The 23,213-nt window shown below is 42.4% G+C and overlaps 1 protein-coding gene across 2 annotated transcripts in view; it reads right to left on the bottom strand.

Moving 5' to 3' along the window:
* Positions 1–22,994, bottom strand: part of Herc3 (HECT and RLD domain containing E3 ubiquitin protein ligase 3) — a 91,050-nt gene extending 68,056 nt beyond the window's left edge. The window contains exons 1-3 of one of the 2 annotated variants that reach the window (XM_021164472.2): positions 22,535–22,994; positions 21,919–22,053; positions 10,641–10,895 (exon numbers count right to left, since the gene is read on the bottom strand). In XM_021164472.2, the coding sequence (XP_021020131.1) occupies positions 10,641–10,866 (226 nt within the window). In that variant the 5' untranslated portion in view covers positions 10,867–10,895; positions 21,919–22,053; positions 22,535–22,994. The remainder of the gene's footprint in view (positions 1–10,640; positions 10,896–21,918; positions 22,054–22,534) is intronic. The other variant, XM_029478409.1, reaches the window with a different exon arrangement.
* Between the last annotated feature and the right edge of the window lie 219 nt (positions 22,995–23,213).

The raw sequence follows: 23,213 nt of genomic DNA, 5'->3' as shown, positions 1-23,213 counted from the left end.
CATCCTCAGTTCAACCTCAAAAACACCCCCCAAAATACTCCAAGATATCTCCTAGGTGATCCTAGATCCAGTTGTGACAATGAAGGTGAACCACAGCAACCATCACCCAAGGCAATTTTATTTTGTAAAGAGAACCATGAAACCTGTAGGTTTGCAGAAATATTAAACTTTGGGGACTCATCATATATCTGACATTTTCGTACCTATATAAGATTTTAGTCATACATATTCTCATTACATGCATTTAGCATTCCTCCCTCTTCGCTGATGTCTTCCTTCGATTTTCATGTCCTTTTTTTTTTTTTTTTTTTGAAACTGAGATTTCATATATGAGAGAAAAAACACAAGCTACTCGGCTAAGTTGTTTGGCTTATGTCACTTAACATGAGACTCTCCAGGTGCATTTTCTTCTACATAGCTAGCCCATTATACATACATATATGTATGGAACAAAAGAAGCAACACTGAAAGCTCTATAGCATCTGACATCCAATTATGCTGTTGAATCAGTGACACAGAAAACAGACATGTATAGGCATGTAGAAGAGAAGGCCCAGAAATAAACCACACAGGTACAATCATTTGAGTTTTCAATAAAGATGTTGAAAGCATAGAGTGGGGAAGAGGTTTTTTGTTTGTTTGTTTGTTTGTTTGTTTTTTAACAAGTAGCCCTACCTTATGCCCTGTTTTTAAAAATCAGCTTAATCTAAGTATAGTGACACATTCCTATAGTCCCAGCTCTTAGGAAATAGACAAATCGGGAGTTCAAGGTTATTTTCTGCTGTATAGTGAGTTCAAGGACCAGCATGGGCTACATGTGACCCTGACTCATTTGAAAAAAAAGAAAGAAAGGAAGGAAGGAAGGAAGGAAGGAAGGAAGGAAGGAAGGAAGGAAGGAAAAGAAAAGAGAAGAAAAAAAAAACTAAAAGTTAGTTCACAGATCTTCATGTAAGATCCATAATTGTGAATCTACTGCAGGTTAACATAGGCCAGGAGATATTTTATGCTGTAAGCCTGGGCAGTGACTTTCAGGTTAGGAGTGAATTGGCAAGTAGGACTGCATCTAAGTGGAAGGGCTTCTGTTGGACAAAGCAAACCATTAGCAGCAAAGGCTCATCCCCAGAACAAAGGAACCCCTTTACCATGTGTTCATCTGGTAGAGGATTAATCACCAACATATGTAACAAATTTTGAAACTTAAATGCCAGAAGAATAAATAATTCAGCTAATAGATGGGTAAATAAATAGTGTAGTTTATAAGTGGGTGAATGAATTAACAGTCCTTTCTCAAAGATGTAGTTCAAGTGGACAATGAATAAAAACGTTTCATCTTTAGTCATAGGAAAGGGCAAACCACTTCTACATTGAGACCATTCCAACCAGGTCAGAATGGCTAGCATTGAGAGAACAATAAACATGCCAGAGAGGCTGGCAAGGACATTTAGATACTGTTAGTAGGAATGTAAATTAGTACAGCAATGGAGGACGTTTCTCAAAAAGCTAAAATGATAGTGTCCACACTATCCAGCTGTACCACTTTGGATGTGTATCTGAAAGAGACAAGGGTAGCATGCAATAGAGATAACCTACATGGCTATACTAATCCAAATACTTTTCACAATGGCCAGGTCATAGTGTACCATATACATAATTGACATGTGTGCACTTAAAACACACCATAACCAACCCACAGCACCAAAGTAGATGAAGCAAAAGAATGTAAAATTAAGTCAAAGAAGAGACTCACTTATTGAGGAAGGAAACAAATGAATGTCAATGCCACAATTGCATGGTGCCCCTGCCTACCATCCCAGTAATAAAGACAGACTTAGTAGAAGAAAGTTCAGGGACAGCTTAATGATCTCTCAAAAGAGGGTTGGCAGAGGGAAGAACAAGGCAGAAGTGAAGCCTATAGTGCAGCCTTAAAGGAACAAATCACTGCAATTCCCTAGGAAGAAAAAGAAATGCAGAAAGCCACAGGATATGTATTCAATGAAAAATAGCTGAAAACTTGCCTTGAGAAATAAGTACATCACAACTCAAATTAAACTTAGTCAAAGACAAAAAAAAAAAAAAAACAAAAACAAAAAAACAAAACCCCAAAACCAAAAACCAAAACCCTTCTAAAAACAATAAGAAAATAATTCAAGCCACAGAGAACAGAATAAGAGTCTAGAAGGACAGAAGAAAATGGGATGACATATTCAGATTTATACATTAGCCAAAGTACAGGTCAAACTAAGCATCCAATCTAATACTACTAATAATATTTTATTAGTAGTATAAATACTAAATTTCCAATTTATACTACTAATAATATTTTATTAGTAGTATAAATACTAAATTTCCAATTAGTAGTATAAATACTAAAGCATCCAATTTATACTACTAATAATATTTTATTAGTAGTATAAATACTAAATTTCCATTATCTACAGGTGAGTAGATAATGGAAATTTAGTATTTATACTACTAATAAAATATTATTCAGCCGTTAGAAAGGATGGAATTCTATGGTATGGGGCAATCTGGATGATCTCCAAAGACATTATGTTAGAGGACCAAATCAGACACAAAATGATCACCATTGCAGGGTCTCACCTAAATGTGGAAGTTATGAAAGTTGATTTCACAGAGATAGAGCAGAACCATGGTGACAGGAGACAGTGAATGGGCTCAGGAGGATAAGGGGGGGTACGGAGAGAAAGGTTAACTGTAGAAGGGTGAAGCTGGATAGAGGAAATGAATGCCATGCAGGCTGCTTGGGAAGAAAAGTTACCAATGATCTTAGCCAACACTGAACCCTTTACTGTAGAATACCAACATACCAGGTGAGATGTGCCCACTGGTGTAACTGCGGCATGAGTGTTTAAACAACCACATTCTACAACACACCTGAGTCCTGTTCCACAGAAGGGAATCCATATCCGGCACTAGAGACATGGTCAAAACACATGGGGTTAGGGAAGCCATGGGCCCTGGGCCAGAATCTATAGATGATGTTTTGCTTTCCTGTTGTCAGACTGCCTTCTAAATATTGATGTTTATGTCCATAGATTTGGGTGCTCTGATATGGCTCAGAGAAGCTTCTCACTGTGGTGGGGAGCCGTTAGTCCAAACAATACTAACTGTTCAAAATGCTGAGGATAGGAGAGTGTGGGTGCTCAGCCGTAGAGGAGACATCTCTGTGACGTGTCTCTACACACTTATTTACCGGTAAGCCTGAGGGTGCATCCCGGAAGACAGGACAGGAAGAATGTAAGAGCTAGAGGTGTACATGACATGAATATCAACCCCATGAACTCAAAGCAGCCATGGTTACACACATAAAATCACTTGAGTTAAAAAGTCTAGCATAGAGCAGGGAAAGGATCCTGAACCTGACTAAGGAGCTTGTAGCTGATAACTGCTGGGAGAGAGAAAGTCACTGAACAGATATTTCCTGAGTAACTGGACTATTAGTCTCATTCATGTAGATATTGTTGAAACACAACAAATTTAGTCCAGCCCTACTCTTTGGAAGCTTATGGACCAGTTGGGGATGGAATTTATACCTTTAAAGGTTATCTAAAGCAGTTCATCGTGTACTACATGGTAAGTCCCTCAACAATCAAAATACGCTGCCCCATGGTGACCCAGGTCGCAGACAGGCCACTCTAGGTGCTAGTCTCTGGTCTTTAGCAATCATCACAGCTATGGGACACATGTCCTCTCAGCAGCTCTGAGCAGTGTCTTTTGGTCAATGGACTGGAAATGTTCCATAACTTCAGATGGTCAACATACCTCTTATTTCTGAATTTTTTGTGTGGCAGTAATGGCAATTTTGATTTATTTATTTCATTAATTTATTTCATTTCTTCCTTTCTTTATCTCATTTATTGTAGAGGGTAAGAAGTCCTTGTGCATGTGGATAAACATGAGGGAACCAGGAAAAGTTAAACACACATGTGTGCATATACAAGTGCATGGACTTTGTTTAAAAAGCATGTAGCTGCCAACAGTTGTCTAATGATCTTATCAATGAAACAAGAACTCTCTCTCGATACCTTTAACAAATACCTTGGTTGTGTTTAGTATTTTAGCTAGTAGGTTAAAAAATGCAAACTTCCTTGTGGCCAAGCTTATATCCTCTTTGGTTCTTCCATAAGGATGAACAGAAAGTAAATGTAAACAAGAAAAACAACTTGAGAATAAAACCCTATCAGGAAGACCTATTCAACCTGAGGCGTTTGTGTTGGGGCTGGAGAATGGCTCAGTGGTTTAAGAACACTGGCTGGTTTTGCAGATGACCCGGGTGGGTTCCTTCCCAGCACCCACACGGTAGCTCACAACCACCTGTAACTCCAGTTCCAGGGGATCTGATGCATTCCTATGACCTTGCACACCAGATATATAAGTGGTACACAAACATACAGGCAAGCATTTAACTCACACACATAAAATAAAAATAAATCGTATGAGGACAAACATCCTAGAACTATGAAATCCCAACTGCCAGCCCAAACTCAACTCTTTTGTCCTTTGCATATACTTCAGACAATAATACTGACCTACTTTAGAGCCAGCCTGAGGATTAATGTGCTTTAAAAAGCTAATCATAGCATAGATGATAACAGCTTATAACAGGTATAAACACTCTTACAATGACAAGGAACCAGAGCCTCTTGTTTTCAATGCAAGCCACTGGGTTAATTTTCTAAAATAATGCTAATTACAAAACACCAATACTCCTCACATAACAATGGATGCTAGTTAACAAGTATAGCTTTTCAAGAATACTCAACTGTCTTTAAACAAATTGGAATAACATCACAGGTAGAAAGTAGTAACTTTTGATCAATCCCATCAACCGGTAGTCTACACACCAGCCAGCATGAGCACTGGGTTGGTGACTGCTGTCATTCCCATCAGGGAGTGTTATGCAGCTTCCCAGCCACCTGCAATTCAAATGGGGACACAACGGGAGCCTAACCAGTGCAGTGTTGAACCGAGACGTTTCCTATGGTGACTTTTGCCTCTGACACCAATGTCACACACTTCAATAACATGGAGCCAGTAAAGGATCCCTCTCGTCTCCTTTCAGCTCAGCCAGCATGCTTTTCACCAAGAACTGTCACATCCTTCTGATGCCAAGAGCAACCAGATACCCGAGCTGAGGGGCTAACTTCCAGCAGCAGCAGCCTCAGTTCTGGGAATTGAGGCTTTTAGATGTTCTTTATAAACCTCATTCATCAAACAGTAGAGCTACTCCATTCAGTGATGGCATTATGGGAGTGCTTAAATGGAATACAGAGTGTGTGAATTGACTTAAATTATCTACAAGAAAGGGAGAAACTAACCATGAGGAAGTGCAGAGAAAGAACGCTAGCTATGAATCAAACAGGGCATTAGAGACTTGTTATAAACTGTCACTCTTCGGGTTCTCTACAAAAGGTTTCCAGGGATGTCTTTGCAGAAATGGGAAGTCTAACAGAGTTAAATTCAATTAAACTTGCTGCACCTACCACAGTTCCTGCCTATTCAAAACAGGAAGAAAGGCTAGCAGGTATTTATACAAGTTCAGACATCCCCAATAACACAAGGATTAGCTTACATCAAAAATCTCAACACTGCAAATCAGTGTGTATGAAGGAAGGAGGAGGTGAGATGCTGATAACGGGATATAAGCAACAGAAGGGCAATAAATGGACAGACAACAGTTTCTACAGAGCTCACTAAAAGGATGTCCATCCATTATTACTTATTTTTCAGGGACAAATTAAGTTGCCTATAAAAAATTGTATTATGAAATTATGAACAGACAAGAACATAAATTAGTAATTATCCTACCATCCTCTAATCAGCAGAACTACCATGATGGAGGAGTGAGGGTGGGTTGATATGAGAATGTAAGATGGAGAAAGGAAAGAAAAGGCAGGATACTGAAGAGGCAGAGCCCAGGAATGCTGGACACTGGGTTTGGATGAGGTTTTATAAGTTGTTAGGTAAAAAAAGCTCCTGGCTGTCCCAAGCCTCAATGTCCTTAGCCTGTTTGCAAACAGATGTCACACACACACACACACACACACACCCCTAAACAATAAATCTCCACTCTTTAGACAGTTATGCAGACAGCCATAGCCAAGACTTTCAATAATCAGCCTATTCTTGAAATAACCCCATCTTGCAGCTTGAATGTTGGCTCAAAGGTTAACAGCATGTATTCCTGAGTTAGGTTCCCAACCCCCAGCTGGGCATCAATAATTATCAACTAGAACTCCAGCTCTAAGGATCTAATGTCTTCTTCCAGCCTCAGTGGACAACTGCACTCATGTGCACATATCCCTATATATATATATATATATATATATATATATATATATATACACACCACACACACACACACACACACACACACAACTAGTAATGATTCTTGAAAAAGAAATCATCCCTCCTTGTCACATACAGGGATTGGGGTGCATTACTAATCCGAGAGGTTGAAAATGGCAGTCTGAGGAAAACATGGAGCCCCAAGGGCATCTACAGTTACACATATTCTCATGGAGAAAAAAAAAAATTGGGTATCTTTATCAAAAAGTCAAGTCCATGTGTCATACCAGTTTGACAAAGCAAATAAACAACCTGACAGCTAGCTAGACAGACTGGAGGAATACTGCCAAACCGAAAACCTCCGTCCGGAGACCGCCCAACTCTCCTCCTCCTCAGGTCTGACTCACAGTTCCTTGGATCACTGGATTTTCAAGATATAAAGTTGTTAAGGCAAAGCGGTGAGTCCTCCAGGGCTGCACTAGTCATCGGCATCCACAGTGCTGTAGGCGACCTGAGTGTAATGACTGCAGACACAGACAACAGTACAGTCTCACATTCCCTGCAGCCGGGGAAGGGCGTAGTAACGACTTCCACATCTAAGACTTTAAGAGCCCACAGAACCACTCCAACTCTTCTCCTCATGGCCTCAAAGCCTTGTGGCACATCATCACATACTCATTTCTAAGGTACCTTCAAGTTCCAAAGACCATTAGTCTGTATGATATGAGCTGAGATCTCAACCTGGCCTTCACAAAACAGCCTCTTAGCAAAGGGGTTTCATGCAGTTTCCTCCCCAGTACCACTTGAAGGGCCATTGTGATGCCTTGGAAGCAAGGTCTCTCCAGGAGAGCCTGTCTGCCCTGTTTCCCTTCCTTCTCTTCCCACGGTACAGAAGACTACACCCCTGTACTGTGTGTTCTGTCTAGTGACTTCTACCCAGAGTCCCCTGCTGCCCTTCTCTGTCTAGTAGCTCTCCAGGTAAGGATTCCCAACAAGCACACGGAGCATGAAAGCTCAGTCTCTTTCTTCCAATCATTAAAAATAAATCCAATGGTAGCCAGATTTAGAACCCTATGAAAAAGTTAAAGCAATAGAGGGAGGCGCCCACCTACACATCTCTCCATTCAGAGGCACTATTCAATAGTTGCTGTGAAGTTTATAATTAACATACTAGCTTAAAGTAGAACAGAAATATCTGGACTCTCTTCATTTCCCTAGGAGTCTGGCTTATCACAAAGTTACACCCCAGGTAGGACTAGCTGCCCTTGCTGACTCCAAAGACCTTCTTGGTGCTGCTCTCTGGTTTTCTGCAATCACCCAAGTCTGGCTGTGCTGGCAGGTGTTGGCCTAACCCTGGGTACAAGCAAATAAAGAGTTGCTCTACAGTGCCCACTTACTTCCAGAGGCCCAAGAACTGTGCCCCGAGGTTCTCCAGAGACGTGTGAGACTGTACTCGCACCCACTCGCACACATTACAGTGTCTTTGAATGATGGCTGCCATTATTGTGCCACCAAGTTTGTTCCTTTTCCTATTTGCTGCCACTTCAGGCTTTAAGGCAAAGACATGGAATGAGATGTGTGCCCCCGTGCCTCTGAGTCAAGCTACCTGCCAGACGCAGGGCCGTGAAAAATGATGAGGGTGGTTCAACGCTATAATCCAGCCCTTGGAAGATAGAGACAGGAGATCAGTTGTTTAAGGTCATGTGTGGTTTCACATAAAGTTCAAGTCTAGCCTGGGCTACAAGAGAATATGTGTTAAAAACAAACTCTTCCCACCACACCCCCCCCCCAAACCCAATCTACAATACCAGAACAAGAAGTCTCAAAAGAGAAAATGGATCTGAAGCTCAGAAAGAATCCTGTCTAGGACTACATTTCTTTCCTGGTGTTAAAAAGACCAGACCATTTCTCAGACTCTCAGCTCAGACACTTAGCCTTGTAATTTCAGAGAAAGGTCAAAGTTTCCCATCTGCTAGAGAGATTCATCCCGTTGGAGTTAGGGCCTGGAGACACTGCATTAGACAATAGCACAGAATGGACGTGAGGGTCAGACAGGGCTGAGCAATACCTGTACTATGTTCCATGACTTGAAATCCTCCACAAAGTTGTATTTTGACTTCCAGATATGTGCCAAAAGCATATGAAGTGCGTGCACACACACACACATATTTAAAAAAAAAAAAAAAGCCACCGGAGTAAGGTGAGTCCAAGCCACCAATTACTGTCTGAACATCAACATTCCCTATGAAAGGCAGGCTGTGAGCTGCCACACCCCTCTGTAGGCACTTGTCAATAGACAATGCCTCTCACCTGAAGAAGCAGGATGTGACTGAGCTTAATATGACTCAGTGAGTTGTAAGAGAAGATAGAAAAAGATGCTAGGTTTTAATGTTTTCCACTGAGACATCCATCAATAAAGAGCAGAAATTTCTCGCTATACTAAGATAATATGACTTACTTATTAATTATTGACACTTTTCATTGATAGTATTTTACTGCACAAAACAAATACTGAACACGCTGCTTATTCAATGCACTGTATAAAAGGACATTGGTGGACAGGTGAGCCTACAAACCCATCCCCACAAATCCCAAGAATCAGGGAAGCATGTTAGGAAATTTGTAATTACATCCACATGAACACACCTAGTGGGCCCAGTCCAAGTGGGAACTCGGTGGCAGACAATGAACAAGAGGAAGCCCTCTGAGAACACTCATACCCTTCATGATGTAGGGCAGAGAACACAATTTCACCTTGCCCAGGCTGACCTGCAATTTCTTTATAGGTGAATGCAGCCTTGAAGTCTGGGGCCTCTTGCCTCTACCTCTCAAGTGCTAAGACTACAAGCATTCGCCATTAAACCCCACATAAATTCTGTCTAAAACCAATCCTGTAGTCTGTTGTTTTCAAATGTTCAACATGAAGTCTCGATTGCAAATTAAGACTGATATTTGGGCAGAGCCCAGAACAGCAGGGCAACACAGGGGCCTATGCACATACCACAGGGTAAGGTAAATGAAGAGGAAACACTATGAATCAGGTCACATGATACACGAACACAGATGGGTGCTCCTGACCCTGCAGGCCCACAGAGGCTGACGTTAACAAAACACTACCCCTGGTCTTTTCTTTTAAAAGAAAATTGTGTGCATACATGTTTGACTGCGTGAGTATATGCCATGTGTGTGCCTGGTGAACACAGGGACCAGAAAAGGTCACTGGGTCCTCTAGAGCTGGAGTTACAGGAGGTTCTAAGCCATCAGACCTCGGTGCTAGAAAAAGCAGTGATTGTCAACCACCTCACCATCTCCCCAGCCCTAGTGGCTACTCTTTCGTGAAGCTTCCATGTCTAGACTGGATCTGGACTGAGTGAAGGAGCAACAAGAAAGCAAAGAAACTGACTCCCAAGCACGCTAGGTTAGGAACTGCGAGCACAGTCAAGGAGGCTCCAGCACGACCACTCTAAGGTCAAATTTAGGTTCTATAATGATAAAGCGAGGAGAAAAAGATGTAGACTATCAGGTATTAAAATGTACAAAGGCTGTCAGAAGTCAGTGAAAAGCATGGATATAAGAACCCCAATGAGTTCTTGTCTTTCCGCCTTAGCCTTTCCTTCCTCCACTATTACCAGTCTCAGCACAGCACTAGTGCAACTGTTCACCCACACCCCAGGGGACACTCAGTACTCGGCAACACACACACACACCTGCCACCCACACCCTGGGGCACAGTCAATATTAGCTCGCTCTCTCTCTCTCTCTCTCTCTCTCTCTTTCATCACACACACACACACGGATATGTTCATGGGTCAAAAGTCTACTCATCCTTTTTGCTCTGCCCACCTCACCTCTCCACTCCACCCCAGTGTATCTGTCACAAGTCTGCACCCAAACACCCATGTGGAGAACTTGCCACAAGAATCACAGGTTTGCCTCATCACAGCATCCTCATCTCTGCTCACGACGTCCCACACAGCGTGCTCAGCACCAAATGCTTTGCAAAAGCACGTTGCAGAAATAAAAGAATACAGAAGAAATCAGGGAGGAAACTTGAGGATCACGTGAGGATTCCTTGTTTAAAACCCTCATGTCTTAGCTTTCAATTACTAGGGAAAAATCACCTCTCAATTGTGCTTTGCACGTTGTATAATAAGATTAAAAGAAGAAAGGCTATTTTCCCATTACATAGCTTAAATTAGACACAGTTCAATGGGGAATACTGCACTACTTAAAGAAACCAGAGCTTCCCTGAAGAAAGAGGATTGGTAAGAAATGAGCTGCAACCAATTGTCTTAGCAGTATATGACAAGCAAGACAGGGGTGGCACTTACCTGGCTTGTTACCTTCCCTCTCATGGCCAAGCTGCCCCTTGGTGTTTACTCCACACGTGTAAACCTCCCCATCCTCCAGCAGGAACACGGAGTGGTTTCCTCCGCAGGCCACTTCCTTGATGCTTCTGTCCGATACAAAGCGGCACACCTGGGGCTCAGCCACGATTCCTTGCAGGTTCGAGCTGATGCCTGGTTGGCCCAGGGACCAATACCCCCAACATAACATTGTTCTTATCCTTCAGGGTCTCATATAGCCTAGAAAATCATTTTGTTTAAAAAAAAGGGAGGTTATGAAAAAATTATTTAAAAGCATCAGAAGAAATCAAGTAACAAATGCAACCAATTAAAACAACCCTCCCTCCCCTGTGAGCCAAGGATGAGAGAACTGAATGAAACCTCGAAACAAAATCCATTACTTTCGGGTTAGTTAAAAATGGCCCTCACCTAATAGTCACCACGCCTTGCATCTTAAAATAAAACATGTTAATATTGTCCAAAGTAGTTCCATAAGTTAGAAAGATGCTGTTTTGTGTTTTAGAAGCACTGAAAAGGCAATTTTAAATAAATCGCCTTCACATCACTGAGTAAACCCAGTCGTGCTTCCTACCTGGAAGTGGGGCCCTCCACAGAAACAATCTCTATAACCATCTAGGCCTGCTTCCTCTGACATGGCTACTTGTCTACCAGAACTGACAGTTCTCCTTTCTACTCTTCAAACTTAACTCTGTCATATTTGTAACCCCCTTCACCAGAAATCACAGGCTTCTTCCAGACAGCAGGGTTATCAACTTTAGCCAACTGACTCCTGCTGACAAGATCCACAAGCTTTTAAAATATATGTCCCCACAGCAGGATGCTTTTCCAAACAAACGAAAACAAAATCTCCCTCTCTACCAGTTCATACACACCAAAGTGACCAGTTTAAGATGGGGCCCTTCTATAAGAGCACAAAATGGCAGGGCTGCTCTGGAAAATGGTGGCCAGTTCTTCAAAAGTTCTGTAGCTCTTGCTATCACTACAGTTGCGAATATTAAGCAGGTGATTCCCCACTGAAGAAAACATCTAGTGAGCCTCGGCATCCTTACCATGAGTACCTTACCACTCTGGGGAAAACCAGAACTTTGCTGGAAGAGGCCTTGGGGGGTGGGGAGGGATTCTATAAACAAACAAACAAACAAACAAACAGACAAACCAGAAGCTTAAAATGAAGATTAAGGACTATGAGGAAACCAAGAATTGTAGGCAAATGACAGAGAGTTAAACATTGCTTCCTGCCCTAGCAATTCTTGACCCCTGGAGAAGACCTCTGGTTAACAGAGTTTGCCATTTAAATCACTTTATTTGGATTTTAAAGGAAATCTTCCAAAGTCTAGCCCTAGAAACACTCAGATTGCATTTAACCTTTCTGTAGTGCACACGTTTCAGGCATCTTATTTAATCACTGCCAGATCCTAGGACATGACAGACAGTCTCACTATGAACAACAGGGCTAGACACAGCATGACAGCCCCATCAACCAGCCCACAGGAAGAAGTCTGACTAACTTCTGAGGGCCTAAGGGCACAAAGCAGACAGTCTTTTTGTGCAAAGGCAGGCTTTAAGATGGGCAACTCCTTCCTCCTACCGGAAAAGCAATGGCTACAGATTATAATCCAATGAAGTCTACTGCTCCAACCCTTCTTGACAACAGATACAGTACTGTATCCTTGATTTATGTAATTTTTTTTACAACTGCACTACAGTAATTCTAATTTATTCTTTAAATTCTGTGAAGCTTTCAATTAAGGCACAAAAATATAAAACTGAATTTAATTTTTTTTCATGACCAGAAAGTATTGCTTCTTCCCAAGAGTTTAATATCTTGCCTAGATGCTAGACTGAAAAAGCATTAACCTTAAGTATTATTCTTTGATAAACTGCTAAGATTAAGGGACAAAAACCTGTAAGTACAAAACAGGCAAAGAGAGGACAAGGCTAAGACATTTGTTTACAATGGAACTTCCCCAGGTAACTCAATTGCTGATTCACACTCAATTTTTTCAATTTAATATTTTGTGGGTTTTGTCTTCTCTCTCCTATCAATAACTGTATTAGCACCAAGATATTACACTATCAGCCACTGCAATATTACATAGTTTATTATTACCTCCTGTCATCACCATAACAACCACTTTCTCTGGAGGCTGCAGAGCTATGCTCCGCTGACACCAGCGTCCACACAGATCCACAGGTTGACCCTGCTACCCAAGTAACATGTTACCTACAATACTGCAATACAAAAATACTGTAGGAATGACTGTACTGTAGTCAGTATACAAAGCACAACTGTACTATAGTAATTCTAATTTATTCTTTGAATTTTTAAGCTTTCAACAAAGACATGAAATTATAAAATTTAAAATATATCTGCCCTCGGAGCACAGATTAGTCATAATTCAGAGATGAGCAACTATGGGGTTAGCCAATAGAAGAAACGTGTCTGGGGACTGGAGATGACTCAGCAGTTAAGAGTGTCTGCTGTATAATCAAGAGGTCCAGAGCTGAGAGTCTGCTCAAATGTTAGCCTTGACATGTTGTTGATTCTGCCATTCAGAATTGTCTTTAATCTTACATCTGAAGTGCCTTGTAGTGATGCTGGGTGCAAGAAGGCTGCTGTGAGAAGAACATTCGGTTTTAGGTGAGTTTCTCCATGAATAAAATGTTAGTTGTAAGTTCATTAATAATCAGTAACAAGAAAAAAAAAGAAACAGAAAATTCTTCTATCTTTACATTAAGTCTAAAGGACAATGACACAGAGACTGTAGGGAGCAGCTGTGTATTCACACCAGACATTTAGAGGCTTACAGTTAAAATACCAACATTTCATTACCCAGACCAAAAGAGAGGAAACCTCCTCAATTAGTGTATAAAGAGACATGTAATTAGTTGTAATATATACTAAACAGGCACACATAAAGCAACATTCATGGTGACAAAAGCATATTACCCTCTCCTGCGTCTGCCTGGAAATAAGATTTCCATGGGTCACTAATGTGCTGTTCATAGTAGCTTTATAAAATGTAACTATTGCAAATAATGAGAATCAACTATGTCTATATAATCACATAAATCGTGCTTTTTAAAAGATTATTGTACTGGGCATCTCCTTTTGTTGGAATTGTGTTTCTTTTACTCATAATAAAATAAACTCCCGACTGATAATATTAATAATTACATCATTAAAAACATCTAGAGGTAAGACTTAATTTGGGTTTATTCTGAGTGAAGCTCAAAGGTATTGGTCTGTTTAATCTTTTGTAAGATTTTACACATACAGAAAGACCAAAGAATGACTATGTATGTGTGTATGTACATATGCACGCATGAAGGGAAAAGACAAGACAGAGTGCTAAGGGAAACAATCACAGGACCAGACTCACACTGTGGCTGTTACAACAGGGGATTTGATCTTAGACTCAATATTTGAACTCTCCAGTCAGGAACCTACAATGAACTGCTGAATGTTCAGTATTCCCAGGAGTCCTCAGAACTGTCCACAAAGAATGAATACCCTGATCAGTAGTCAGTGTATTGGATGTACTGAAGAATCACTTAATAGTGTATACAGGACACCATCACACCAGTTACTAAATTCACCCAGCCATTTGTCTAGCTTGGGTTCCGTGATGAACAAGCAACCTAATTCCCCCAACCCCCAGGGTTAAGTCTACAACAGCGATGAAACATATTGACCAATGGGGTCCAAGCATCCCATCCTGCATGGCATCTCTCTTCATTACTATGCTGGCATCCTGAGTCAAGCGACTTTGGAGGAATTTGTGCTTGACACACAGCTGAACTCTCAGTGCTCTGGGTGTGTATAATCCTAGGTGAACAGCCTTAGTCATGACCTCCGATTGACAAGTTGAGACATTTTAGGAAGAAAAATAGCAAAAGTCCAAAAAAAAAAAAAAAAAGCAAAAGCAAAACAAAAACTACAAAACTTAACCTTGCTTGAATTAAAGGAATCTTCAAGTAGCCAAGTAAAATCTGTTTGCAGGAGAGTTAAGCAGTAACATAAACCTGAGGCATCTCTGTAGGAGGGTTCCTTTCCTAATTGGAATATGGTTGAGTGTCTCAAAGTGGCAGCAGGGGGCACTGAAATTATCCACCTTTCTGGTTAGGTTCAGTGTGTTAAAGAGAATCCAGATAACTGGGAATGATGGCACATCCTGGAGATCCCAGTAATTGGATGGCTAAAGCAGGAGAAACATGGGTTTGAGGCCACCCTGAATAACAGGGAGACCCTCTCAAAAGGAGGAGAACCCACACACGCACCAATAATTCAGCTTCCACTTACAGACATACTCTAAACTGAACCCCTAAAGCTGGTTCTTGCCAGTGTCCATGAACTTGACCTCTGGATCAGCCAGTCTGTGCACCACTGGGCATTTTGATCTCTCCGCTTTGCTCATCCATTTTTCTACATTTACTGCCTCTCCCTGGCTATTAAGGAAGGTCACTCTTTTGTTTCCCTACAAAATGCCCAATCCATCGCCTACACCTCCTCAGTCTCAGCTCCCATTTCCTGCCTCTCGTTCCTTCAATCACAAACCAAAAGCAGAGATAGCTTTCAAAGGACAACTTTCGCTGGGTGTCACACATGGCTCGTTCTTTTTCTCATTTAGTCTTGGTAAAAGATTGATACTCTGAATGGTTGGTTGAATGGATCAACTCAGCTCAAGTCCTGAGTTAGCCACAAACTGGCTGGGAAGCCTGGAGAAGGAAGTGTAGAGACTCCCAGGTCTGTTTCCTTTCTCTCCAGGGTAGCAGAATAACTAAGTTCTAGGACAAAGTGTGTAGAACGCAGCACTGTCCTAGCATAATGTAGTAAGTGACCACCAAATGTCCCTGTGATTCCTACGAGACCTGGTGCTCTGCAGACAAGACAGTTCCAGAAGAGGCTGGGTGTCACTCCTGATCTCCTTGGCCAGGACTAGCATTAGCTATGTCCTGCCAAGCCTGCACCACAGCAAAGCTGTGTTTCCAACACAGCCGTCATTTTTGTTAGGGCATCTGAGGTTGCTAGAGAGCTTTCCGGATTTTCTTTAAAATCGGGAGGGAAAAGGTAGATAGATTTGTCTGTCTGTCCCAGTCCTAGTGAGTGAGTTGAATACTGAATGGCAACCTCCACTTCCTAAACTGTCTTAACATCATGGCCACAGCAACCTAACTACCGATTCCTATTCCTCTGAAACTCACGGAAACCTAGTAACACAGAGGCAGGACTCATTATCTCACTTAACATAATGATGAACATCCTCTCAAATATGCTTAGCAATAGATACATGAATGGTGATGTATGTGCAGGTGTTAAGGCCATGTACACGGATTCAGCGTATTGCAGGTATGCCCCAAATGCAAGCAAATTTAGAGACAAAACTCAGATATCAATAACAAGATTCATTCTAATGACATGCTTCATTATTAATTTTTTTTCTACTAGCAAGAATTACATAAAAGGCAAGCAGATGTTCAACAAGACATCCACTGCCGTCTGTGGCTTCCTGGTCCTTTAGTGGGATTTGGGTCCTTGGACCCTTTCAGCCATGACATAGCATTCCTGCTCCTCCCCATTACCCTCTTTCCTTGAGGCCTCTTTCACTATCTGACATTAGGCTTTGTTAAGCTAACTGAATGAGAGGCTCTCCATGGGAGCTGTGGGCTGCCTTCAAAAGACACCCAGCCAGTCTGGCAAGAAATTGACAGCCTGGTAACACCAGAACAGCCAGAGCTCTTACTCATAGCTAATGAGTGTGAACCGCCATTAACAACTCTGAAAACAAGCTAGCATTTTCTGGTGAAGATACAAGGATGTGAATACTGCACAGCAGTCATTTCACTCCTGAGTCTACAGCCAGACTCTCTAACTCATTAAGAATCTATGGCGTTCTGCAACTGCAGAGAGACAGACAGTAAAACCTGGAAACTTGGAACATGCAGCAGTGCAGAAATACTGTATGCTGGCACTGTCCACTATAGTTGCCATTCATTCGAAATGTAGCTAAAACAACTGAAGAACTGAAATGTCAATACTATTTGATTTTAATTTTAATAGAAGTGAGCACACTGGCTACTGGCTACCTTACCATACAATGAAGAAATTCATTAATCTAGGCATCATGATATATATCATATATAAATATTTGTACATAAATATATATGTATATTATAGTAAATAAGTATAAATATATAAATGTATTTCTGTATATTTACATAAACTTATATAATATAGTTAGATAAAATGTGAAAAAAATATAAAATTCATATATAAAATAATTTCATTATTATTAGAAACAGAAAGGAAAAAAAGCCAAGTGTGGTGGTACATACCTACAAGCCACCCCCTAAGAGGATGCCCATGGCAGAAACAAGAATGTTCTGTGAGCTGGCTAAAAGTAATCTCAGAATCTAATAGAGGCAGAAGGATGAGGGGTTCCAGCGTGGTCTTCATGAAACTTGTCTCAAAGGAAACACAAACTACATATACATAAAATAAAATCCTGTATAGCAATTAAAAATAAACTAACAGAATGTGAAGGTTTGTATATGCTTGGCCCAGGGAGTGGCACAATTAGAAGGTGTGACCCTGTTGGAATAAGTGTGTCACTGTGGGTGTGGGTTATAAGACTCTCAACCTAGCTGCCTGGAAGTCTGTATTCTGCAAGCAGCCTTCAGATGAAGACATAGAACTCTCAGCTCCTCCTGCACCATGCCTGCCTGGATATTGCCATGCCCCAGCCTTGATGATAAGGGTCTGAACCTCTGAACCTGTAAGCTAGCCCCAATTAAATGTTGTCATGATATCTGTTCACAGCAGTAAAACCCTAACCAAGACACAGTATAACTGAGTCTCAGCGAGTTTTGAGTTACAAAAGAAATCAGAATGTTACAAAGTTTAAATGCTGTAAAACAAATAACATTGGTGTAGTAAAGGTATGAATCAAAAACCTTCATAAACACAAAACAGAAGGTAGTGTTTCTGGGGGCATGGGGCAGAGCAGACAACTCAGGAACACCCAGGAGGGAATAGCAGGATGATATTTTGCTTCCGTCCTCACATCTCTAATCATACATACCAGCATTACTTTATGATACAAGTGTTTCGCAATTTAGAAGAAGCACTGGTTGGGCAGTGTTCCACTTCTTAGAGCCTCCCTCAATACCCTATGCCCACACAAACTGGCAGCATCTATGGAGGAACCAAGCTTCATTCATCTTTGATGGCTCCTGTTCTCAGAAGAATGCAAGGGCACAGAGAACCAAATGAACTGAGTCGTGATCTGAGAAGACCACACTTCCCAGGTTTAACCTGTGTACAGTTATGTTTTCCAGCCTGGATATGGCTAATTAAGTCTCTGTTCCTAACAAAAATAACAATGCATTTCTCCACTTAAAATGGACCTCCTGTGCTTCAGCCTGAAAAGTGAAATGGCTTTTACAATGTAGCTCTCATTAAACATAGTGGATCAGGATCCCCTGCTTGGGTGAGTAGGCTTTTTTTTTTTTTCTATTCACTATAATTAAACACGTGTACATATGTGCACAGGAACACATGTATACATACCACTATACTTTTACAAAAAGGAACTGGTGTCACCATACTGTTCAGACACATTGACTTTTTAATCTGGAAACTACCAGAAGCCCCTGGAAGTGGGCAGAAGTGGAGGAGAGATTGGGTTCAACACAGTAAATATTACAGTGACAACCATATATGCCAGGGAACAGGAGGTGACTCTGACCACTTCTCTGATTTACTTGGGTATTTACTTATTGAGACTGTGTCTCATGCAGCCCCAGACAGTCTCAATATGTATTTCTTATATATCTAAGAATGACCTTGACACTTCTGCTTCTCCTACCTTTATCTCCCCTGTGCTGGAATTACAGGTCTGTGATGACATGCCTGCCATTTTTCTTTCCTTTTACTGTCTAGCCCAAGCTAGACTGACTATGGGAAACAAGTTGGTATTTGCTAGTGAAGACAGAGATGTGAATATGCACAGCACAGGAATTTTATTCCTGGGCATACAGCCAAACTGTCTAACTCATTAAGAATCCAACTCATTAAGCCCAGGCTGGCCTGGCCCTTAGTATATGGGCTAGACAGGGCTAAAGCTCACATTAATCCTCCTGCCTCAGCCTCCCAAGTATTAAGATCAAAGACATGAGCCATCACAGCTGATAAAATGTGGGGGTTTTGCTGTCATTGTTTGCATTACTAGGGATTGAACTCAGGGCTATACCAGGAGCTATACTGCCATCGAGACCCCCCATTGTTCTGTTTTTGAGTCTTACTATGTAGTACAGGTTGGTTTAAAACCCATGACAATCATCGTACCCTAGCTTCACCTGGGAAGAGAGTATAGGCGTGAAGCATCACATTAAGGCCCTAGCATCTCTCTCTCTCTCTCTCTTACACACACTTACACACATACATACACACACCCCACAGGGGAGGGGGTTAGCAGGGTAGCAAGCACACCAATGAGCTACAACTGAGAGAATGGAATTCTGGCTCTTCTTGGTAGGTCCAGGCCTGAGACTCTTTTGTTCATTTCTCTACCTTTAGAGACCAGACTGCTGTCTAGTACATTGAAGGGGCTTGTGCTGGATAGTTTTATGCAGCTGGAAAGAAGCTAAAGTCATCTGAGAGGAGGGAACCTCAAGAAAATTCCTCCATTAGATAAAGCTGTAGGCAAACCTATAGGGTATTTTCTTAAGTAGTGATTAATGAGGAAGGGCCTAGCCCACTGCAGGTGGTGCCACCTGGGCAGATGGTCCTGGGTGCTATGAGCAACCCAGAAAACAGTACTCCTTCATGGCCTCTGCATCAGCTCCTACATCCTGGTTCCTGTTCTGCCTTCCTTTGGTGATAAACTGTGATGTGCAAGCATAAGCCAAACAAACCCTTCCCCCCAATCCTTTGGTCATGATGTTTCATCACAGCAATAGTAACGCTAAGTAGGACAGGACTCAAAAATTATTTTTGAACCAAGGAAAAACAATGCTTCCCGTGACTGCAAACCTATCCTGGGTCTAGATCTAAAAACTTTATTTAATTTACCCTCTGTCACGCCGAGAATCTAGAACACCCAGAAGTCTTATTATGCACAGCTGGTGGGAGGGAGTTTAAGTTGGCAAAACCACTTTAGAAACCTCAAGATTAGCAAGATTAAATCACTTGCCCAAGAACATGTAAATAAGGAGCTGAAATAGAACCTTCCGAAGTCAAAAGGCAGAATTCAAACTTCCTCTACTAGTCTACAAGCCATACTCTTAAACACGACACTGAACTGTGTTTCAAACAAAAGCAAACCAAATCACAAAAACCACACACTCTCTAAATTTCCTAAATATGAGTTTAAAGACAAAGTTGCATATGATCAAAATCCATTATAAACATAAAAATGTGATAATAAAATTATTACTATATGTAATTAACATATGTTAATAGAACCTTTTTAAAAGAAAGTGTAAAAAGACAAGCTGTAGGCAATAAGAGAGTGCATATTCGCTAAATCATTGGCAATTATACAACCAGAACTTAAGGCAGCCAGAGGGAGGGGGGAGCGAGCAAATCTCAGTAGAGTTAACCAGACTGTCCTCTACAACCTTGACTAATGATAAAACCAGCTCACCTACCCAGAAACTCACACCCTTAGAACCAGCAAGTGTCATTTCTGAATGTTTTACATGTTTAAGAGCACAGGGTAGTATTGTCAAAGGGGCCATCTTACTGAAACAGGTTTGCCAATCCATCAGAAACGGCAGCTGAGTGCTTCAGGACCAAGTAACTATGGTTAAGTGGCTACAGAGAAAGACGGCACTTAAGAGGGTGAAGTCAGGAGCATGAGTTCAAGGTGGTCATCAGTTACATACAGAGTTCAAGGCCAGCCTTGGCTATATAAAATCCAGTCTTAGAATGAAGGAGAAGGGGGAAAGAATAGGAGGAAGCAGAGCCCAGAAATTAGGTCCCCTGCCATTTGGACTCACCTTTTTCTCTGCACTGCCTCAAAGCAAAGGAAAAGCATGAAGATATGTTGCTGTCCCTCACCAAGCAGCTATATCCCTCTGGGCTTTTAACTTTGTTTAATCCTCTTATCAGATCTGAGCATTAGATATTATCACCATTTACAAGACCAGGGGTGGGGTGGGGGTGGGGGGAACTAAGGCTCAGAGGCCTTACGTTAACTTACCCCTCACCATACACTAAGGCATTTGGACTAGAAGCCAGGACTGTCCCACCTCAGCTTCAGGAGATACACGTTAAAGAAATGACTTCAGAACAGGACTCTGCTAAGTGCTTAAAAATACACAAGCCTAGAATGATTGTGCACACCTGTAATCCCAGGGCTAATAAGGCTGGAGCAGGAGGATTACTGGGAGTTCAACGTACGCTTGGGCTATCATAACCTAGAGGCCAGTCTATACCATATAGCATGACTCCACCCCAAAAAGAAAAAGGGGAAGAAAGGCCTGAGTAAACTTCTGAAAGGAAGAATGTGTTTAGCCATTCAAGATGAAATGTTCTTCAGTGTATATCAGGATAAGGGTTTGGTTAAGATAACCTCAGTCCAACCTTGATCAAGTTAGTCACCTTTACTGTGACTAAAGTCATAGAGAGAACCTTATAAAATTCTTGCCACTTAATAGGGGTAGTAAATTTTCACTACTTTCAAATCTCTTATATAGATAGATTGGACAGAAATTATTGAAAAAAATAATTCAATTTTGCTGTTCACTTCTCTAGGTATCTTTCACAGCTAGCTAGCTAGCTACCTGACCGCAACTGCTACTTTCGTTTCTCCCTGTTACCATATCCTCTAAGTGCAACACAAGAAGTCACAGACAGCCACCTCTAGTCACCCAAATAAAGCAAAGGGGAGCATTAAGATGTGATAAGATCACCCACAGAGCAGCTATGTTAGTATGAGCCATTATATAGTCTGTGGTCCTGAATGAGTTTCGACATCATTTCTACCTTCGTAAGAGAATCCCTTTCAATTAGGAGACTATCACTTTTATTTCTGAAACTGGTGCAAGGCTGTTAGTCTCCAGCAGGGGCGCTCCTTTTATTACTTACACAGACGTTTTTAAGTGGCTATACAGATCTTAAGAGATTCAAGTTTGTCCCGCAACATGAAATGCAATACCCAATGACTTCTACAACACAGTTTGGAACATTTCTGGACTCCTGGTTCTTTTTTTAACACAATGAAACCCCACTACTTACTGAACAAGTCCAACTGGCTAACAGTGAACCATGCTTCTATTTTTCACGACAAAGGAGTTTTGCATCAAATTTGATTCCTGCAGTTTAACTTCTCAGATGGGGTCAACACTGGAGTAAGCCACCGATTTTGTTTTTCTGATTTATATCCGTGGAAAGGAATAAAATAATAAAAAAAAAAGAGAGACACTGTAATTTGCCTCTGAAAGTACCACATCACTCTGGCTGCATTTTAAAATGCTAATCCTTTTTACTTCGCTTTCCTGTCTTTCCAATCTAAAGCTAAAAATCAGTTCACTTTATCAAATTATCAAATGAAAGGTTCTAGAAATAGCTTCCTATTTGTGGAAAGAGACAGAAGGCACATAAAAAAAAATGGAAGATATCACTTGAATCGTCCTCCCCCAAAGCACCCTGGATGAGACAAATCCCAGTAAAACCTTCGACGCCTTAGGTAAAATTTAAGGCACTTCCTAATGGGGCAGGTGTGAACTCTAAAAGAAAACAGCCAGGAACTGCAAAGTTCAAGCAAGCATTCCCCCCTGGGGCCCCGAGCTGCACACGCTCCTGGCAGCAGCACGAGCGAGTCTCCCCAGGTTCAGCCCTTCAGCCCACACACCTGCTCCAGGGTCCAGCCGTCGGCTCGGCCGCAGCAGCGTCTGCACCAGACACCAGGTCCCCGAGCCCCGCCCGCCAGCTGGGTGGGAGGAGCCCGCGGCCAGCCGCAACGCGAATTCCCCTGCCGCGGCGCTGCGATGCTCTTCACGCAGGGAGGTCACCCGCCGCCCGCGGCTAAGCAGAGCCGGGAGGTGCCTCGGCGACAGGGAGCTGCGGACAGCCCAGCCCCCTCCTCCGCGGGCGCGGCGGGCTCGGTGCCCTGAGATCGCCGCCCCGCCCGCACCCGCACCCGGGTCCGCAGCGCCGACTCCGCGGCCGCAGCCCTCAGGCAGCTCGGGCCTCCCCGGCCTTCAGCGTCACAGTAATAATGAAGTTTCCCCCGCACTCCCGCGGCCGCGGAATGAGCTGGGAGACCGACTTCCCGCCTGGCCAATGGTGGCGGCGGCAGCGGGGCGGGGCGCGGCGGGTGCGGAGAAGGCGGGGCGACGTCGGGGCGGGAGGGGCCGGGGAGGTGACAGGGAGGGGGCGGGGAGGTAGCGGGACTCCTAGCGGGGAGGAAACCGGGAGGGGGCGGGACCTAGGGCGAGGGAGGTGACAGGGAAGCGGTGGGATCGGCGGCTGGGAGGTGACTGGAGGTTGCGGGACCCACAACCAGGTGTGGTAGAGAGATGGCAAGACTC

Source organism: Mus caroli, chromosome 6, assembly GCF_900094665.2.
Source record: "Mus caroli chromosome 6, CAROLI_EIJ_v1.1, whole genome shotgun sequence".
In the NCBI taxonomy this organism is placed as follows: domain Eukaryota; kingdom Metazoa; phylum Chordata; class Mammalia; order Rodentia; family Muridae; genus Mus; species Mus caroli.
Note: the sequence above shows the minus strand (reverse complement) of the source record. Positions and strands in the feature narration are given on the sequence as shown.